This window comes from Tenrec ecaudatus, chromosome 10, assembly GCF_050624435.1.
Source record: "Tenrec ecaudatus isolate mTenEca1 chromosome 10, mTenEca1.hap1, whole genome shotgun sequence".
NCBI classification, from domain to species: domain Eukaryota; kingdom Metazoa; phylum Chordata; class Mammalia; order Afrosoricida; family Tenrecidae; genus Tenrec; species Tenrec ecaudatus.
In genome coordinates this window covers 151333085-151348714 of record NC_134539.1, presented here as the reverse complement: position 1 = coordinate 151348714, position 15630 = coordinate 151333085, and the positions used below count along the sequence as shown (strand labels likewise).

At 60.6% G+C, this 15630-nt stretch overlaps 1 protein-coding gene across 2 annotated transcripts in view; it reads left to right on the top strand.

The window, feature by feature from the left end:
* The window catches only part of SDK2 (sidekick cell adhesion molecule 2), a 283506-nt gene that overhangs the window by 254137 nt on the left and 13739 nt on the right, over positions 1 to 15630 (top strand). For both annotated transcript variants that reach the window (XM_075562175.1, XM_075562174.1), the window contains 6 exons: positions 777 to 938; positions 1382 to 1507; positions 5060 to 5224; positions 6285 to 6425; positions 6609 to 6747; positions 9372 to 9498. In XM_075562175.1, coding sequence (XP_075418290.1) covers positions 777 to 938; positions 1382 to 1507; positions 5060 to 5224; positions 6285 to 6425; positions 6609 to 6747; positions 9372 to 9498 — 860 coding nt within the window. The remainder of the gene's footprint in view (positions 1 to 776; positions 939 to 1381; positions 1508 to 5059; positions 5225 to 6284; positions 6426 to 6608; positions 6748 to 9371; positions 9499 to 15630) is intronic.

Sequence of the window (15630 nt, the reverse complement as noted above, 5' to 3'; positions counted from 1 at the left end):
ACAAGATGTGGGGTCGGGCAGGGACACTCTGGCCTAAACGTGGAGCATGCTACCTTCTGATGTCTCAGTGAATGAAGAGGGGTCCTGTCCAACCTGGGGCCACCCCTAGATAGGACCATCCAGCCCCAGGGGGTGGCCAGAGAGTGACCAGCCTGACCAGTCCAGGACATCCCAGCTTCATGCTGGGCCCAGATCAGCTCCAAACAGACTTCCCAGGAAACCAGCCACTCCCCTTTCCTGAGAGGAAACTGAGGCACAGGCAGATGCAAGGTTTCTTCAGAAGGTGGGGGAGTGGGAACTGAGTTCTGATCCTGGGGTGGGCACTCATCACCCCTCAGGTGACCTTTGGCGTCACCCATACCGTCACCTTGAGTAACCTTGCTCGGAAGAGGGGCCCAGCAGAGGAACCCAGCTCCTGCTGAGGACCAGGCACCTGCTGTCTGTTCACCCCCGACAGCCCGGCCAGTTCCCCTGGGTGCTTCACCCAGAGGCCTGCCTGCTGCCCAGCCCGGCCTTGGTACCCAGTGGGGATGAGAGCTGCAGTCTAGCCTGGCCCTGAGCACACTGGCCCCTGCCTCCTGCCATCTGCCCAGGCCTTCTTCCCCAGCAGTTGGGGTTAGGGGAGCATAAGCACCCCTAAAAGTCAGGGGTAAGCACCCAGGTCTGGCCAGCATGGAGGACAGAGGAGAAGCTAGGAAGCTGAGTGGCGGGTGGTCCTGGGCTATAGGGCTGCCCTTCCCGCCCCGCCTGCAGTGCCCTGGTCGTGTGCCCCCTAGGCGTCAGCAAGATCGTGACAGTGGACGTGAAAGGCAGCAGCCCCCTGTGGCTGAAGGTGAAGGATCTCGCTGAGGGCGTGACCTACAGGTTCCATATCCGAGCCAAGACCTTCACCTACGGGCCGGAGATCGAAGCCAACGTCACCACCGGCCCTGGAGAAGGTGAGGGCCAGAGCGCACTGGGGCAGTCTCCCTTCCTCCCCCCGCCCCCTGCAACCGGGGAGCCAGGAACTTGTGGGCAGGGGGCATCTGCCCCTTCCCTCGGGTGTTTCTTGGGGGTGCTTATGAAGCGTGCAGATTCCAGGGCTCCCTGGGGTCCCACACCTGGGGGTACACATCCTGTAAACAGCAGAGGTGCGGTTTCATACCCTGCTGCAAGCGAGGGCTTATGATTTAAGGACCCTGAGTCAGAGTGAGGGGCGGGGGTCCAGGGGGGTACCGGCCCAGTTGCCTCCTGGACACAGGGCTGCTGGAGGCTTAGGGAGCCGGCCAAGTGGACACAATGTGTTCTCAGACCATCTTTGACTGGACTGCGTTACCTATGTCTAAGCCTCTCCTCCCCTCAGAGCATGGGGAGGGGGGTGCCCACTGGTGCTGTCTTCCAGGTGCCCCGGGACCCCCTGGCGTGCCCATCATTGTGCGCTACAGCTCCGCCATTGCCATCCACTGGTCCAGCGGGGACCCTGGCAAGGGCCCCATCACCCGCTACGTCCTAGAGGCCAGGCCTTCAGGTAGGTCTCTCCTGTCGCCCAGGATCCCTCTTCATTTCCCTCTGTCTGCCCTCCACCTGGAAGGGCTGTGTTGGGGGCGGGTAGGGCCACAGAAGGGCAGGGCATCCTCAGAGATGAGTCCCTAGCTCAGGGTCCTTCGGGAATAGCAGCAGCTGGCATTGACCAACATGGGTTAGAGACCGACTTGAGCCCAAGATTGTCTTAGAAACCAGAGGCTCCAGCTTTGGGCTCTTGTCCGCTGAAGCCCAGTGTCCTCTGAGTGACCTCAGCTTCCAGTGCCCCGTGACAGAGAGGCCACCATCTCCCTGTCTCCCAGAGACCGTCCCTGCCTCTTTCAGCCCCCGCCTCTGCCCTCGGCTCGTCCCAGCAGCCCCTGTAATTGTACCGTCCTCTCCCGTCGGGCCTGAAACTGAATCACAGGCACTTCCAAAGCCGTCATGAGAGGGACGGCTGATAAAGTCGCTCCTGTGGGCCTGCAGCCTGAGCTCGGCTTTCACAGCGGCCACCTGCTTCTCAGTGGCGGCTTCCCTGAGTTGCCAGGTTTCTGAGCGAATCAGAAAGAGCTCCGGTCTGGCAAGCTGGGGGCTGGTCTTTGTGTTCCCGGCTCGGCTCACCTGCTGGGGTGATTGAAGTTGAGTGAGAACAGAAAGAGGTGGCTGGTTGGGTAGTGGCCGTCAGAGGACAAAGTCCAGGCTCTCTCAACAGCTGGTACTAAACCTCTGCCCGGGTGACCATTAAGAGCTGGGGGTCACCGAGAGTTCAGCCACCCAACAGCGAGTCATTAATAATGCCCAGAGCACAGCCCCACACCGTCCTTAGTCACTGCGGGGTCCTAAGCCAAGCAATGTCGTCACATGGCTAACCCATCAGCCCCTGGTCCGGCCCTGAGCCGAAGGCCGTGGGCCGGGTTGGCGCTGTGTCCCCCTCCAGATGGTCCCACCCGGCCCCCTCCAGTGCTGCCGCACCACTTGTTTGTGTGATTGGAGTCCCGGGCGGGCGGGGGCGCTGGGCTGAGGAATGTTGGCTGGGGACTTGGGCCCTGTTGATTTCCCAGCATCTCCTGGGCTTCCCAGCATGGGGCTGGGGGTGGTGGTTCTGGGCTCTGATGGAAGACTGGGTCTGAGAAGAAACAGGGAGGTGACCTGGGTGGGGATGGGAACGAGAGGGTCAGGTGAGGGCGGTGGGCAGTGGGGCTGCTGTTTGCTTGTGAGCAGACCCCATTCTGCATGGGCTCCCCTTCCTTCCTCATGGCCCCTGCCCTCCTCCCTGCTTCCTCCCTGCCCCTTGGTCCCAGCGGGAGGGGGCTCATGCACCTCCTCCCTTAAGGACAAAGTCACTCACGCCCTGCCTGCCCCACAGCTCCGTGTGGCCTGGCCACTCAGAGCAGCGGGCACTGCAGACCCAGGACAGGTGAACCCAGGGGACTTTCAGAGCCAAAGTGTGACATTCCAGTGGGCTCCGGCCTGGTCCATCCTTTGTCTCCTGTGGGGGGGGGGGGGAGGAGAGGGGTCAGACAGCAGGCAGGAAGCCTCCAGCCCCCTGGTCCCCCAAGAACCATCCTACACAAAGTTGGCTTCCAGGGTGTCAGACAGAGCGGGGCTGAAAGAGCTGGCTCTCTCTGATCCCTGGTTTGTTCTTCTGTAAAATAGGCTTAACAGCATCACCCCCACCACACACACACACACACACACACACACACACACACTGCAGTTACTATAGAGACAGGAAGCCAAGCACGCCTTCCACTGTGCGCCAGGCATCGGCCTGCAAAGGGGCCCGTGTGCCGGGTTGCATCTGAACTCTGCCTCCTCCACAGCACGGCAGGAAGACATCCTCTCTCCCAGCCAGGCCAGCGCCCCACGGAGCGTCCATCTGACCTCCCAGTCACCCTGATGGATGGGTGCTGGCCAGCTGGGGCAGCCCCTCCACCCTGCTGTGGTTCTTGAATTGGGAGAGGTAGGGGGGTGGCATGAATTATGTCCCAAAGGGCCAAGACCCAGAGGGTCACAGACAAAGGGCCTGAGAGGAGGCTAGGCACTCAAAGGATGGTGTGTTCGGGGCCACGTGATGAAATCAGAGGGGAACCCCTCCTGGAATGAAGCCATTGACTGTCCCAGCCCTTCAGAATTTCTCCGTCTCTGTGACCCTGGCTCCTAAGAAAGGAGAGTCTGGGGGACAGGCTACCCTCTCTCGTGCAGCCCGCATCCCCCTGCTGCTACTTAGAGGGCAAAAAGTAAAGGTGTGCCGGCTTTGTACTCCTGACCCGCATCACAGGACACAACTAACCCCAAGGGTTTCCGAAGCTGTCAGAGTCACAGGAGCGGATCGAATCTCTGCCCTTGCAGTCCGCAGCCAGTGCTAACCCATGTCACCACCAGGGCTCCCCGAGAGAGCGTGCCCCTGTGTGTGTGTGTTCCATCTCACGTCCTTTGGCTGTGCGATCCGGAGGGCCTGGTCCCTGGTAGAGCAGAGGGTCGGAGGAGAGGAGGGAGACCCTCAAAGAGATGGGCCCACACGGGGGCTGCCTCAATGGGCTGATGGAGCAGGACCTGGCCCTCTGGGAGGGGGCACTGACCCGTAGGCACCTTGGTGGCAGCAAGTAGAATCGCCGGGAAGTGCCAGGGTAGTTTCCCAAACAAACTCACTGCCTGGAGTCCTTTCTGATCTGTGGGGACCCTATAGGACAGGGTAGGACTATCCCTGTGGGTTTCTGGGACAGGGACTCTTTACGGGCGAAGAGAGCTTCATCTTTTTCCCGAGGAGCGGCTGGTGGTTTCAAACTGCTGCCTTTGGGGTTAGCAGCCCCACGGACACCCCACTGTGCCTCCAGAGCTCCTCAATAAGTCCTTCTGACTTGGGGCAGCCAGGTGAGTCAGTGTGGAACTGCACACCCCATGGTCTCAGGGGCTGTTTCGTTCACAAATAGATCACTAGATCTTTCTTTCAAGGCACCTCTGGGTGGACTCAAAAAACCCACTGCCCTCCCCAGTGGGTTCTAGTACCCACGGACCCTAACAAGGGCGTCCAAGGCTGTGAATCCTGACTGGGGGCATACAACCTCGCCTTTCTCCCGCAGAGCTGCCAGTGGGTCCGAACCGGTGACCTGGCAGTTAATAGCTCGATGACTGACCATAGCTCTTATAAACCTGTACCATATTCATCACCCAGGGGCACCTTTCCGTGAGCAGTGAGCATGGCAGCTGATTGCAGTACCCCGGCGTCCCTCTCAGGAGGAGCAGGGTCAGAGAGTAAAGGAGACTAATCACCCGTGGGGAAATCCTTAGGTACCACTGAACATCATGTGCACAGAGAGATTCTAATAAACTAATTCTGGAAGCGAGCCAGCCAAAGGAACAAACAGAGCGGTCTTAGAAGTCCAGGCAGGATGCTCCTTAGAGCCAAGGATGGCGAGACTCTGTCTCCCCTAGAGAAATGGCAGTGTGGGACAGAGGCTCCAAAAGCCATAATTTCCAATAGAGGCTTCCTGAAGCCAAGGGGCGCCGCCCGGGCCGAGCTGAGCACTCATGGGTTCCCCTGTCTGTGCCCTTGCAGATGAGGGGCTCTGGGACATCCTCATCAAGGATATCCCCAAGGAGGTGACCTCTTACACCTTCAGCATGGACATCCTGAAGCCGGGCGTGAGCTATGACTTCCGGGTCATTGCCGTCAATGACTATGGCTTTGGGACCCCCAGCAGCCCCTCCCAGTCTGTTCCAGGTACAGGTGATGGGGGGCTGGGGGCGGGGTACAAAGCCCACATTGTGGGGTGGCCCGGTACAGTGAACCCACGGTGCAGAACACACAGGAAGTGGGGCCTCGAGCCTGTGGGGTTCATTTTGGGGGCAGGGTCCCAGCGGATCAATCCGCAGGCCTGCAGCATCCGCCAGCCAGGCCGGACATTGTATTTCCATGGAAACCTCCCCAAAACATGTGCAGGCAGCAGCCTGCATGGGTACACTCTCGCCTCTGGCCTGACCAGGGTCTGGGTGGGCAGAATGCCACGCCTCGCCTTTGTCCCTTACTGGCCCACCTGCCCGGAGCTTACCATGAACTGCACTCACCAAACCTGTGACCCAGAACCAGAACCGAGTCTCCCTGAGCAGGCATCTCTCACACTTCCGGTTCCCTGCGAACAACCACCACCCTGTCCCACCCCACCCCCACCCCCGCTGGCCTCCTCCCACCCATCACCCTTATCCAGATGGATAGGACCCCATGATGAAAAAGGACACTCCCTTGGGGATACAGAGAGAGGAGTCATGCCCCTTGTCAATGGGGTACTGAGACCTGAGCGGGGGACCCTGGTTGGAGGAGGGCTGACCCCCCCATGTCTCCCCACACCTCCCCATGCCACAACCGCCCCCTCTCTGCACCAGGAAAAGATTCGGTTTAAACTTAACCCTGGAAGGCCTGCCAGGCCAGAGAAAGGCCTTCCCCCCATGTAAATGTGGACCTGCCTATCAGGGTAGCCTTCCAGTCTCCAGGTGGCAGGATTAAAAGAAGATGAAGAAAGAAACGTAGCAAACGTACTCCTCTGTTTCCCACCTGTGCCTGAGCAGACATCACTAATCCATCTCGGCACGCTTTCCTCTGAGCCCAGATGCCACCGGGCAACCCTCCCAAGCAGCCGTGCCCCACGGCACCCCGTGCCTGAGCTGGCATTTGGCAGGAAGCCACCAAGCTCCTCTTAGGCTCAGCTGGGCTCAGGGGGGCACTGAACCAGCCGTACCCGTGAACTGAGTGAGGTGACAGGCCCCCTACCCTCGTCCGTGTACAGCCCAGAAAGCCACCCCGTTCTACGAGGAATGGTGGTTCCTGGTGGTCATCGCCCTCGTCGGCCTCATCTTCATCCTGCTGCTGGTCTTCGTGCTCATCATCCGAGGCCAGAGCAAGAAGTACGCCAAGAAGACTGACTCTGGTGAGCACCCTGGCCATGGGGGGTAGGGGGGGCACATGCCATCTCAAGCTCCGGCTGGGAGCCATACGCTAACAAGAGAAAGGGGAGCAGCCAGGCGGGGCGGGAGGTGGAGTGGGGTGAGGCCAGGTGACTCGCAGTCTAAGAGAGTGGAGTGGAGTGACGGGTTCCCATCCCTCTGCCCAGGGAACAATGCCAAGTCCGGTGCCCTTGGCCATGGGGAGATGCTGAGCTTGGACGAGAGCAGCTTCCCTGCCCTGGAGCTCAACAACCGCCGGCTCTCCGTCAAGAACTCCTTCTGCCGAAAGAACGGCCTCTATACCAGGTAATGGGGTCCCTGAGTGGGGGCAAGGGGCTGAGGATGGGGACTTGGGGGTGGGCGGCGGGGCCAGCTGGATCCCCATGTGAGGAACGCAGGGGGAGGAACAGAGAGCAGGCAGCACCCATTCCATCTTAGACATCCTGGGAAATGCTGGCAAGTTCAGGGTCAGCAGAAAAACTCAGAAGGGCCGGCAGTGCCCCAGGGCCTTGTCCTGGTCCTCCCCAGCCCAATAGGAAGTGGACCCAGAGGGTTCCTGCCAATGACAACAGAATTCAAATCACTTGCAAACCCCTGCTGGTGGAAGTCAGCCAATCCTGGCCCCAGAGCTGCAGCCCTGAGCTGGCTTTGTCCAAAGGCAAGATGGACCACTCTGTGGGTAGACCGGGCCAACCCCCAAGAGATGCCAGGTGCCCCCCCCCCCCATTCTCACCTAGCCCCTACCTACCACTGCCTTAGCCAGGAAAGAAGAGGCGCCCTGCAGTGTAGACCCCTTCTGCCGGGGCCCCTCTTCAGACCCACTCTAGAAGGATCTCCCCTGCTCACCCCCAGGTACCCCACACAGGGTAGCAGTGCCTGAAAGCTGTCTCAATCCAAGGGGGCCCGCCGACCCTCACCTGATGTGCCTGGGTGGTTTTACGTTCCGGGGTCTCAGGGGCCACTGGGGCCGCTAGGCCAAGGGGACTCTACCTCGGGCCCTGTTAACATTCCAGTCTCGTCGGAGGCGGCATGCAGGGGGCCGGCTTCTCCCAGGCCCTGCACACAAAGCCCCTCTGTCTCCAGGGAAGTGGAGAAGCAACGTGTGTGTTCATGGGGAGGAAGGAGGGAGGGGGAGCAGTGCCGGCCGCCAAGCTGGGCTCTCATCCCCCCTAACCCCCCTGACCCCCTGCCAGCAACCAGGCTCCCAAAGAAAGAGATGTTTGAGGCTTCCCCTGTGCCCAGCTCTCAGAGACCACGCCAGCCCCGCCAGGCTGGCCACAGGGCCCTGCCACAGGCAACAAGGGGACCTTCAGGATGACTTCCCTTCCTCATAGTGCTTCACCCCCACAGTGTACAGACTGGGAGGCCTCCCACCTCGATGAGGACACACAGAAATCACTCCCTGCTCACAGACCAGCCCCAGGGGGATGCCGGACCCCACGGCCTAGAGGCAGATCCACAGAAAGTAGCGAGGGCTGAGGTTCAAACCCACCGGCCACTCCCTGGGTGAAAGCGGAGGCTGGCTGTGCCTGCAGCCTGTCTGTACTTGTGCGGCCGCCGCAGAGAACCTTTGAGGGTGGGTAGGAGACGGGAGACGGTAATCCGTTTGGTTTGGCAAGTTGTCTTCAACCCTCTGCTGCCCAGGAAAATGTCTCATTGGGGCCGGCCTTAAGTGACACCCAGGGCACCTGCTGTACCTGCCACCCCGAGACACGCATCTGAACCAGGGTCCCACTCCCCCTCCGCTCAAGGTCATGTCTACACAAGTCACTGCCAGCTCTGCATCCTTCGCATCATGGAGATGTGGCCCTGCTGGTGGGATCAGGCTCCGCCTGTCTGGTGCAAGGGCTTGGTGGGTGGAACCCTGGTGGCCTAGTGGGTTACGCATGGGGCTGAGAACCCCAAGGTCAGCAGTGGGAAACCACCAACCCCTCCACAGGAGAACAATGAGGCTTTCTACTCCCACAAAGAGTCTCCATCTCGGAAACTCACCCCCCTGGGGGGGGGGACAGTTGTTCCCTCTCTTACAGGATCAGGAGTCGCGGGGTTGGCAGATAGGCAGTGAGTGGTCGGTGGCACATACTCAGGACCCAGGCTTGCCCTCCAAGCAGTGGTTCTACAGCCATGGGGGCAGCCAGAGTCCAGAACCAGGCCCGTGGGAGACCTTCTCGGGGTACCCTGACACCCTCCACCCCGTCCTGAGAGGCACAAGAAGTGGGGGCCAGCATCAAGTTCAGGGAGCCCAGGAACCTGCCCACCATCCTCACCGCCACTGCCCGGGGCTCCAGAGCACGCAGCCCAGCCCCCAACCCCCTGCCCTGTCTGAGCCCGTGTCCCAGGTTCTGGCACCCTGGGCCGGGCACAGCTGAGAGCCAAGAACAGGGGTGAGACTTGGCCCCTAGGAAGGTGTCTCTCCTCCCCTCACCCTCTGTACCCCCTCTTTGAGAGCTCCCTGGAGGTAAGGGTTCCCCGTGGCGCTCATCTGCAGGCCCAGAGTGGGCCTCACCTGGAGTCCCACTGAGGAGCGAGGCAGGGCGTTGGTGTCTGAGTCGTGGGGTCAGGTGTGACCGTGCTGGTGGAAACAGAATCCACACTGCCCACCTGTAGCAAGTGCTGGTTACAGTCACCCCATGTGGCTCTACCTCGGGGGTCTTGGGACCCCAACTAGAGACTCATGACACCCTCCCCACTTTTCCCTGGAGGCTCATGGGGCTGATCTCTGGGGCCTATGACCCCCTGAGCCTACCCAGCCCCCAGGCTCTCCAAGGCCTGAGGAAGAACAGAGTAGAATAAAGGACATTGGGGAGAGGCGCCCATGCCACCTGGATGCCCATCCCTGCCCACTGTCCTCACCCCTGCCTCCCAGACTCAGGGGGCATCCAGGGCCGGTTCTGGGGAGGCCTCTCACATCCCCACCACCCTCTCCCCAGGTCTCCTCCGAGACCCAGCCCTGGCAGCCTCCACTACTCGGACGAGGACGTCACCAAGTACAACGACCTCATCCCGGCCGAGAGCAGCAGTCTGACGGAGAAGCCTTCAGAAATCTCCGACTCTCAGGTGAGGCTTCCGCACCCCCTTCCCTGCAGACCCAAGGCAGACAACTCGGGGGGGAGGGCATGACACAAAACTACCCAGAAGCCATCTGCATAGCTTGGCGTCCAGCTTTAACGTGGACCCTGGGATGTTGGGACGAGATGGACTAGATCTCTTGGGGAACCTGGTCCTTGAGGCATGCGGGGGTCCCCATCCCCAGCGTGCAGTAGCTCTAGCCTGCAAAAGGAAATGCCAGGGTCCAGGAGAGCGTCCAGGGAAGGACCCAGGCCTGGGTGTTGGGAGGCCATGGGAACCGCTGAGTTCAGCAGCCGTTCGTAGGCAAACAGCTGTGCTCTATCCCCTCGCACGCTGGCTTTACATGTGCGCGTGTGTATGTGCACATGTGCGCGTGATTTCTGTGAGGGCGCCGTATGCGGGGTGCAGCTCAGAGAGGCGCTCTGCCCGGGGGGCAGATCTGAACTGAGTTCCAGATGTTCCTCGCTGTTCCTGAGCCAGGGGCCGAGGCGTGCTGTCCGTCTCTGGGCCTCCGTTTCTGCCTCTGTCCACGGGGCAAGAGAGACCTGGGCTATGGCGGAGGTTCTCTAAGGCCGCACGCAGAAGGGCCTGGCACATGGCCACCACTCGCTAAGCCACAGCCCTCCTGTCAAGGAGGGGCCGGTGCCTGCGGAGACCTCTTGGGAAAGGTCACTCAGGGACACTCTGCCCTAGGCCACATGGGGGAGGAAAGAGTGCATTCCAACGCTGAGCCATTTCCACGGCCCACTCCAACCCTCCCCTCAAAGCTCTGCCAGACCCGCTGGTGTCCAGGAAGAGGCCCTGAAAGGCTGCAGTGTCCCCAGCCCCTGGACCTCTCCACCCAGTCCTGGGAGAGGAGGAGGACAGCAAAGGGCCAGCAGAGAACAGGGTGCTTGGTGGGGTGGGAGGAAGCCTGAGATCTGGCCTCTCCCTCCCCCCACCCTCCCCCCCACCCCACTCTTGTTGCCGCTGTGTGCAGCCCAGGGTGACTGTGCAGAGCCCAGAGGCTGACCCTGGGTGGCAGGGAGAGAGAATGGACACCGTAGCCTGGTTTACGGGGAACCCAAAGAGGAAGGTGCTGCCGTACACCCCACCGGATATCCTACACCCTTAGCTCCTTACAGCCACGCAAGACCTCTGGGTCAATTCTGGCCCGAGGTAGCCCCATGTGTGCCGAACAGGGCTGCCTCAGAGGCTCCAGGCTGGGACCCTCTGGGAGCAGATTGCCAGGCCTTTCTCCAGAGACACCTCGGGTGGGTTCGAACCGCCAATCTCCTGGTTAATAGCCGGGAGCTGTGTTAGGCCGTGTTGACTAGAGAAACAAATCCAGAGACACTAGTGTGTAAGAGAGAGCTTTGTATCAAAGAGAAACATCCCAGCCCAGTCCAGATCAAGTCCATACGTCCGATATTAGCCCATAGGCCTAATACTAGTCCATAAATTCCTCTTCAGACTCATGCAGTACATGCAATGATGCCGAATGCAGGAAGATCACAGGCAGGTGGGTAGATGGCCTTGTGGATCCAGGAGTAGTGGAAGCATTTCCATGCTGGCGCAGGTCTCCACGTGGCTCCTCTAGCTCTCTGAGTGTCTCCACAGCAGGAAAGGGAAGGCAGAGAGAGAGTAGGTCCCACCTCTAGGGAGAAAGACAGGAGTTCTCAGAATTCTCAGGAGAAGGCCATGCCCACACAGAGGCCTCATTGGCTATGACCTGATTGACAGGCTTGACTCCACCCCTTCAGAAGTTGACAGGAGATTCTGTAACATGCTTTCCCCTGCTTGGCAGCCATGCAGATGGTGGGGAGCCCCAGGGCCAATACAGAGAGGTCCACGGCCTTGCCCACAACTTGAGTTTGGATCCTCTGTCGCCGAAGGGGAGGGTGAGAGTAGAGAGTCAAGCTAACCCTCAAGGAGGCAGTGGGAGCTCGTGGGCCTGCTCCTCTCCACCCACCCACCCCTCCAGCTGTCACAGGGTCCCTTAAGCCGTGCTCCCGTTGACAGAGAGCGCAGGAAGGTGAGCGGCCCGTGGCCGGTGATGGTGGCAGTTACCACTGTGTGGGCTTTGTGGCCGTGATGACGACCAATCATGTGCACCGCAGAGCAGAGCGGCCTGGCCCTGCGTGGGCTCCAGGCTGCCCTGCTCTGTGCCTTCCAACCTGGGCAGCCCCGTTTCATCAGCTACACAGACAGCCTCCTCACGGCACCTACGGCTCTTTCTTGGCTGGTTCTCAGAAACAGATGGCCAGGCCGGCCTTCCTAGTCTGTCGTCAGCCAGACACACAGCGGAATCCAGTCCCCCGTGGGGCGATCCTGCCGGATGTGAAATATGACCAGAGGCATATAGCTTCCAGCGTCTCAGTAACATGGGCGCCACACCCATGTGACAGCCTGTGGGGTGGGGTGAAGTGTGGGAGGGGGGTCTTGTAATCGGCTCCATGCGGCCCAGCAGAGGATGGGGCACGGCTATGCATGGGGGCGTGTTCCCCATGTGAGTGGCTCCTCCCCTGCAGAAGGATGAGCCTTCTCTGCAGGCCCAGAGAGAGACCCCGGACTGACCGTCGCCAGTACGGCCCATTCCAGATCTCTGTCTGTGGTGGCCAAGGCTGAGCAGGGAGGCCCATGAGAGACTACAGGACTGTGAGACAGAGCCATGGGTGGGCTTCCTGCCCAGAGAGGAGAGGCCACAGGACTATGTGGCCGAGAGGTGTAAGCCGGGAAAGGCTCAGCTGCTGGCTGTGGAGAGATGCTGCTGAGGACTAATGGCTGTGTCCGCCCTGTTTGCTGCCCCCGGCTCGTGGGGTCCTGTCAGCCTCCCTGATAAACTCCTGGAGCCTGCGCATCGTCCGGGCTCTGTGTGGCCACTGCAGCGAGCTACTCAGCCATGACGGTCGATTGGGGTCAGAGTAGGTAAAGGAGGCAGGAGGTGGAGGAGGCATGTCTGACTTCTGCCTCATGGCCAAGGGGATGCCAGACAAACCAGACCAAACACACTGCCATCGAAGTCAGTTCTGACGCACGGCGACCGTACAGAGCAGCGTGGAACTGCCCCTGTGGGTTTCTGAGACGGTAACTCTGTTCAGGAGTAGGAAGCCTCATATCTCACCCCACCCGCCAGGAGGAGTAGCTGGTCAATTTCAAACTGCCAACCTTGTGGTTAGCAGCCCAGCATGTTAGCACTGAGCCACCAGGGCTCCTGGGGGAGCCAGAGGAGATCAGCTATGCTCCCCGCCCCAGCACGTACATGCACGTGCACACACATACACGCACACACACATACACGCATGCACACACACACTCCTCCGTGCCTTTCAGAACAGAGAGACAGGTGGTGGAACTTCCTAAGAGCACGTTTTGAACCCAATGTCCTGGCGATGGGAAAGATGGGGCTTTCTACTCCTGTCCAGAGTTACAGCCTCGGAAATCCACAGGGGCGGGTCTACCCTGTCCTATAAGGTCACCTGGAGTCGGTATCAGCTCGACGGCAGGGAGTTTGATCCTGGGTTTGGTCGCTGGCTGGGCACCAGCCTTTATTGGCGGAAGGAAGCCCTCTGGGCCACAGATCGACTGCCCGTAGCTCACCTGCATGCTGTCAGAATTGCCTAGAGGACAGAGGTCTGCGTTAGCCGTTGAGAGACCGTGGGTGCACATGCGGCCGGGCCAGGTCCCCAGCCCTGGAGAGGCTGCTGTGGGATGCTTGTGTCAGGACCCGGGACTTCAGAAGCTGCCCTTTGATGAGCAGAGGAGCCCGGGTCACCCCTCAAAGCCAGCCGCTGGAGCTTCCAGAAGAAGCTCATCATGTGGCTGGGGTTTCCATAGCAATCCAGGGCCAGTTGATCCTGAGCAGAGCACTTCATGGGTTCTGGGAAGTAGTTGTTGTAACAGAATGCCCAGCTGCCCTTGTGGGGACCACTGACCACAGCCCTGCTCCTGGGGCCCTGCCTGCAGGACTTGGTGTGGTCCACAGTCTAGGCTGCATGGATCTATTTACTCTGAATGCCAAGATCCCTGAAGGTAGGAAGGACAGACAGGGTGGAGGGCTCACAGGTGTGTGTTGAAAGGATGAAGACGTCTTTGGGAAAGTTACTCAACCTGAGCAGACTTAAGGGCAGTTAAGGTGCCGCCGGCAGCGAGAAAGAGGATGGCTCTCGGGGAGATGGGTGGACATGGTGGCTGCAGCCATGGGCTCCGGCACAGGGGCAGTTGAGAGGACGGCGCAGGAGCGGGCAGTGTTTCGTTCTGTTGTGCACGGGGTCGCTATGGGTTGGAACCGACTCGTTGGCACCTCACAACCACAAGGTTCCCCTGACCCCAGCCTTGGATGCCCAGTCACCTTCATGAACTTGAACGTTGGACACGGCATCGGGAAGGTCAGAGGAGCGTCCGTGCCTTGGTGTGACGGTGCCGCTGAAGCATATTGACAGTACCGCGGACGGCCAGAAGGACAAGCCGATTGGTCTTGGACGGAGTACAGCTAGGATGCTCCTTAGGAGCCAAGATGGGGAGACGTTGGCTGGCACGCTTTGGACACGTCACCAGGAAGGACCTTCCGTGGGGAAGGCCACAGTGCTTGGCTAACTAGGGGAAGAGCGTCAGGGAGATGGTGGACGCCGTGGCTGCAGCCGTGGGCTCACACATCGCGTTGGAACAGAGGGCGCAGGCCCGGCGGTGTTCTGCTCTGTTGTACCTCGGGTCGCTGTGCATGGGGACAGGCTGCACAGCACAGGCGGCAGCGGCGGCGGCAGCAGCACCAACACCAGAGGCAGCGGTGAGCCAGCTAGTGAAGCCGAGGGCTCACGGTTGTAAGGCCATCAGCCTTCCTGGCCAACACCAAGGCTCGCTGCCTCAGGAACATGGCGCTGTCACGTGGCGCTCAGACACCGCCTCCACCTGCCAGGAGCTGCGAGGGAGCGTCACCGTGGGCATAGCCGCCCGGTGGTCAGAGGAAGAAGCCGGATCTCGGAGACCTGACTGTTGACCCTGCCGCTGCAGCAGCCCGAGAGGACAGACCTGGATTCTGGCTCCCACCCTCACTGCAGACCATTCTAGAATGGCCCTCCCCCCCCCGTGGACAAGACACTGGCAAAGACCAAACACGCTTCTTTCAGGCCCCATGGCTCACCCCGAGGGCTGCTGCCATTTGAAAGCCTGGCCCGTCCTCAGAGAACAGACACTGCCACCAGTGGAAGCACCCGAGGACAGTGCTCCAAGCGGACAAGTGGTTCCCAAGCAGCTCCGGGCAATGGGATCAATGGGGCCATTGTCCCGAGGGGGAGCGAGGGAGGGCTGCTTTGAGGACTGGCCACTGCAGGCTTGGAGAGCAGCACTCTGGGCAGGGGGAGGGGTGAATGCAGCGTAGCTCACCAGGCCCTGCTGGTGAGAGGCTCTCTGAGCTCCGGCCCTGTCGACACAAGGCAGGGGTCCGAGTTTATCCCAAAGGCTGCAGGGAGGAGTGAATTCTGCGCTGATGAAGCCGTGCCTGAGTAGAGCCAGGCTCCCGCCAGGGCCCCCCAGAAGCAGCAGCCAGGGTCCCCCAGATGCTGGCCTCTCTAGAGAACCAGGCTCATGGTTTACAGTCACACAAAGGAGGCCAGAGCTCTGACATCAGACCACCTAGAAGTGGGTGAGCCCTCAGCATGTCCCCATCCCAGGGCACTGGTCAGCTAGCTGTGCTCATCGTCAGGAGAGCCATTCCTGATGGAACCCAAAGGTGTCCCCAAGACCACCCGCCCCGCTGGAGCTACAGGACTGTGTCTGGCCCGACTCTGGCCTCTCCACGTGCACGAGGGTGTCAGTGCCATTGGCTGAGGACCTCCCCCCCCCCATCATCACTTACCCTGTGAGCCTACTCTGACTAGTGCTTGGGACAGAGGTGACATGGGCACGGCCATGCCCCCCAGGGGGCACCCAGCGGCCAGGTGGTCAGGGCTTGGAGCCAGAGTGGCCGGCCTTTCTTCGACACCCTCGCCCAAAACCCGGACGAGCCCAGCCAGCTGCCCCTCCTGGCAGAAGTAGCTCCACACACCAGTGCAGGCACATCCCCCCACCCCCTGCCCACCACTACGTGCCTTCATGGTAGGGGCACCTCCAGAAGATGATCCTGTTAGCTTGCCTGCTGTGGCC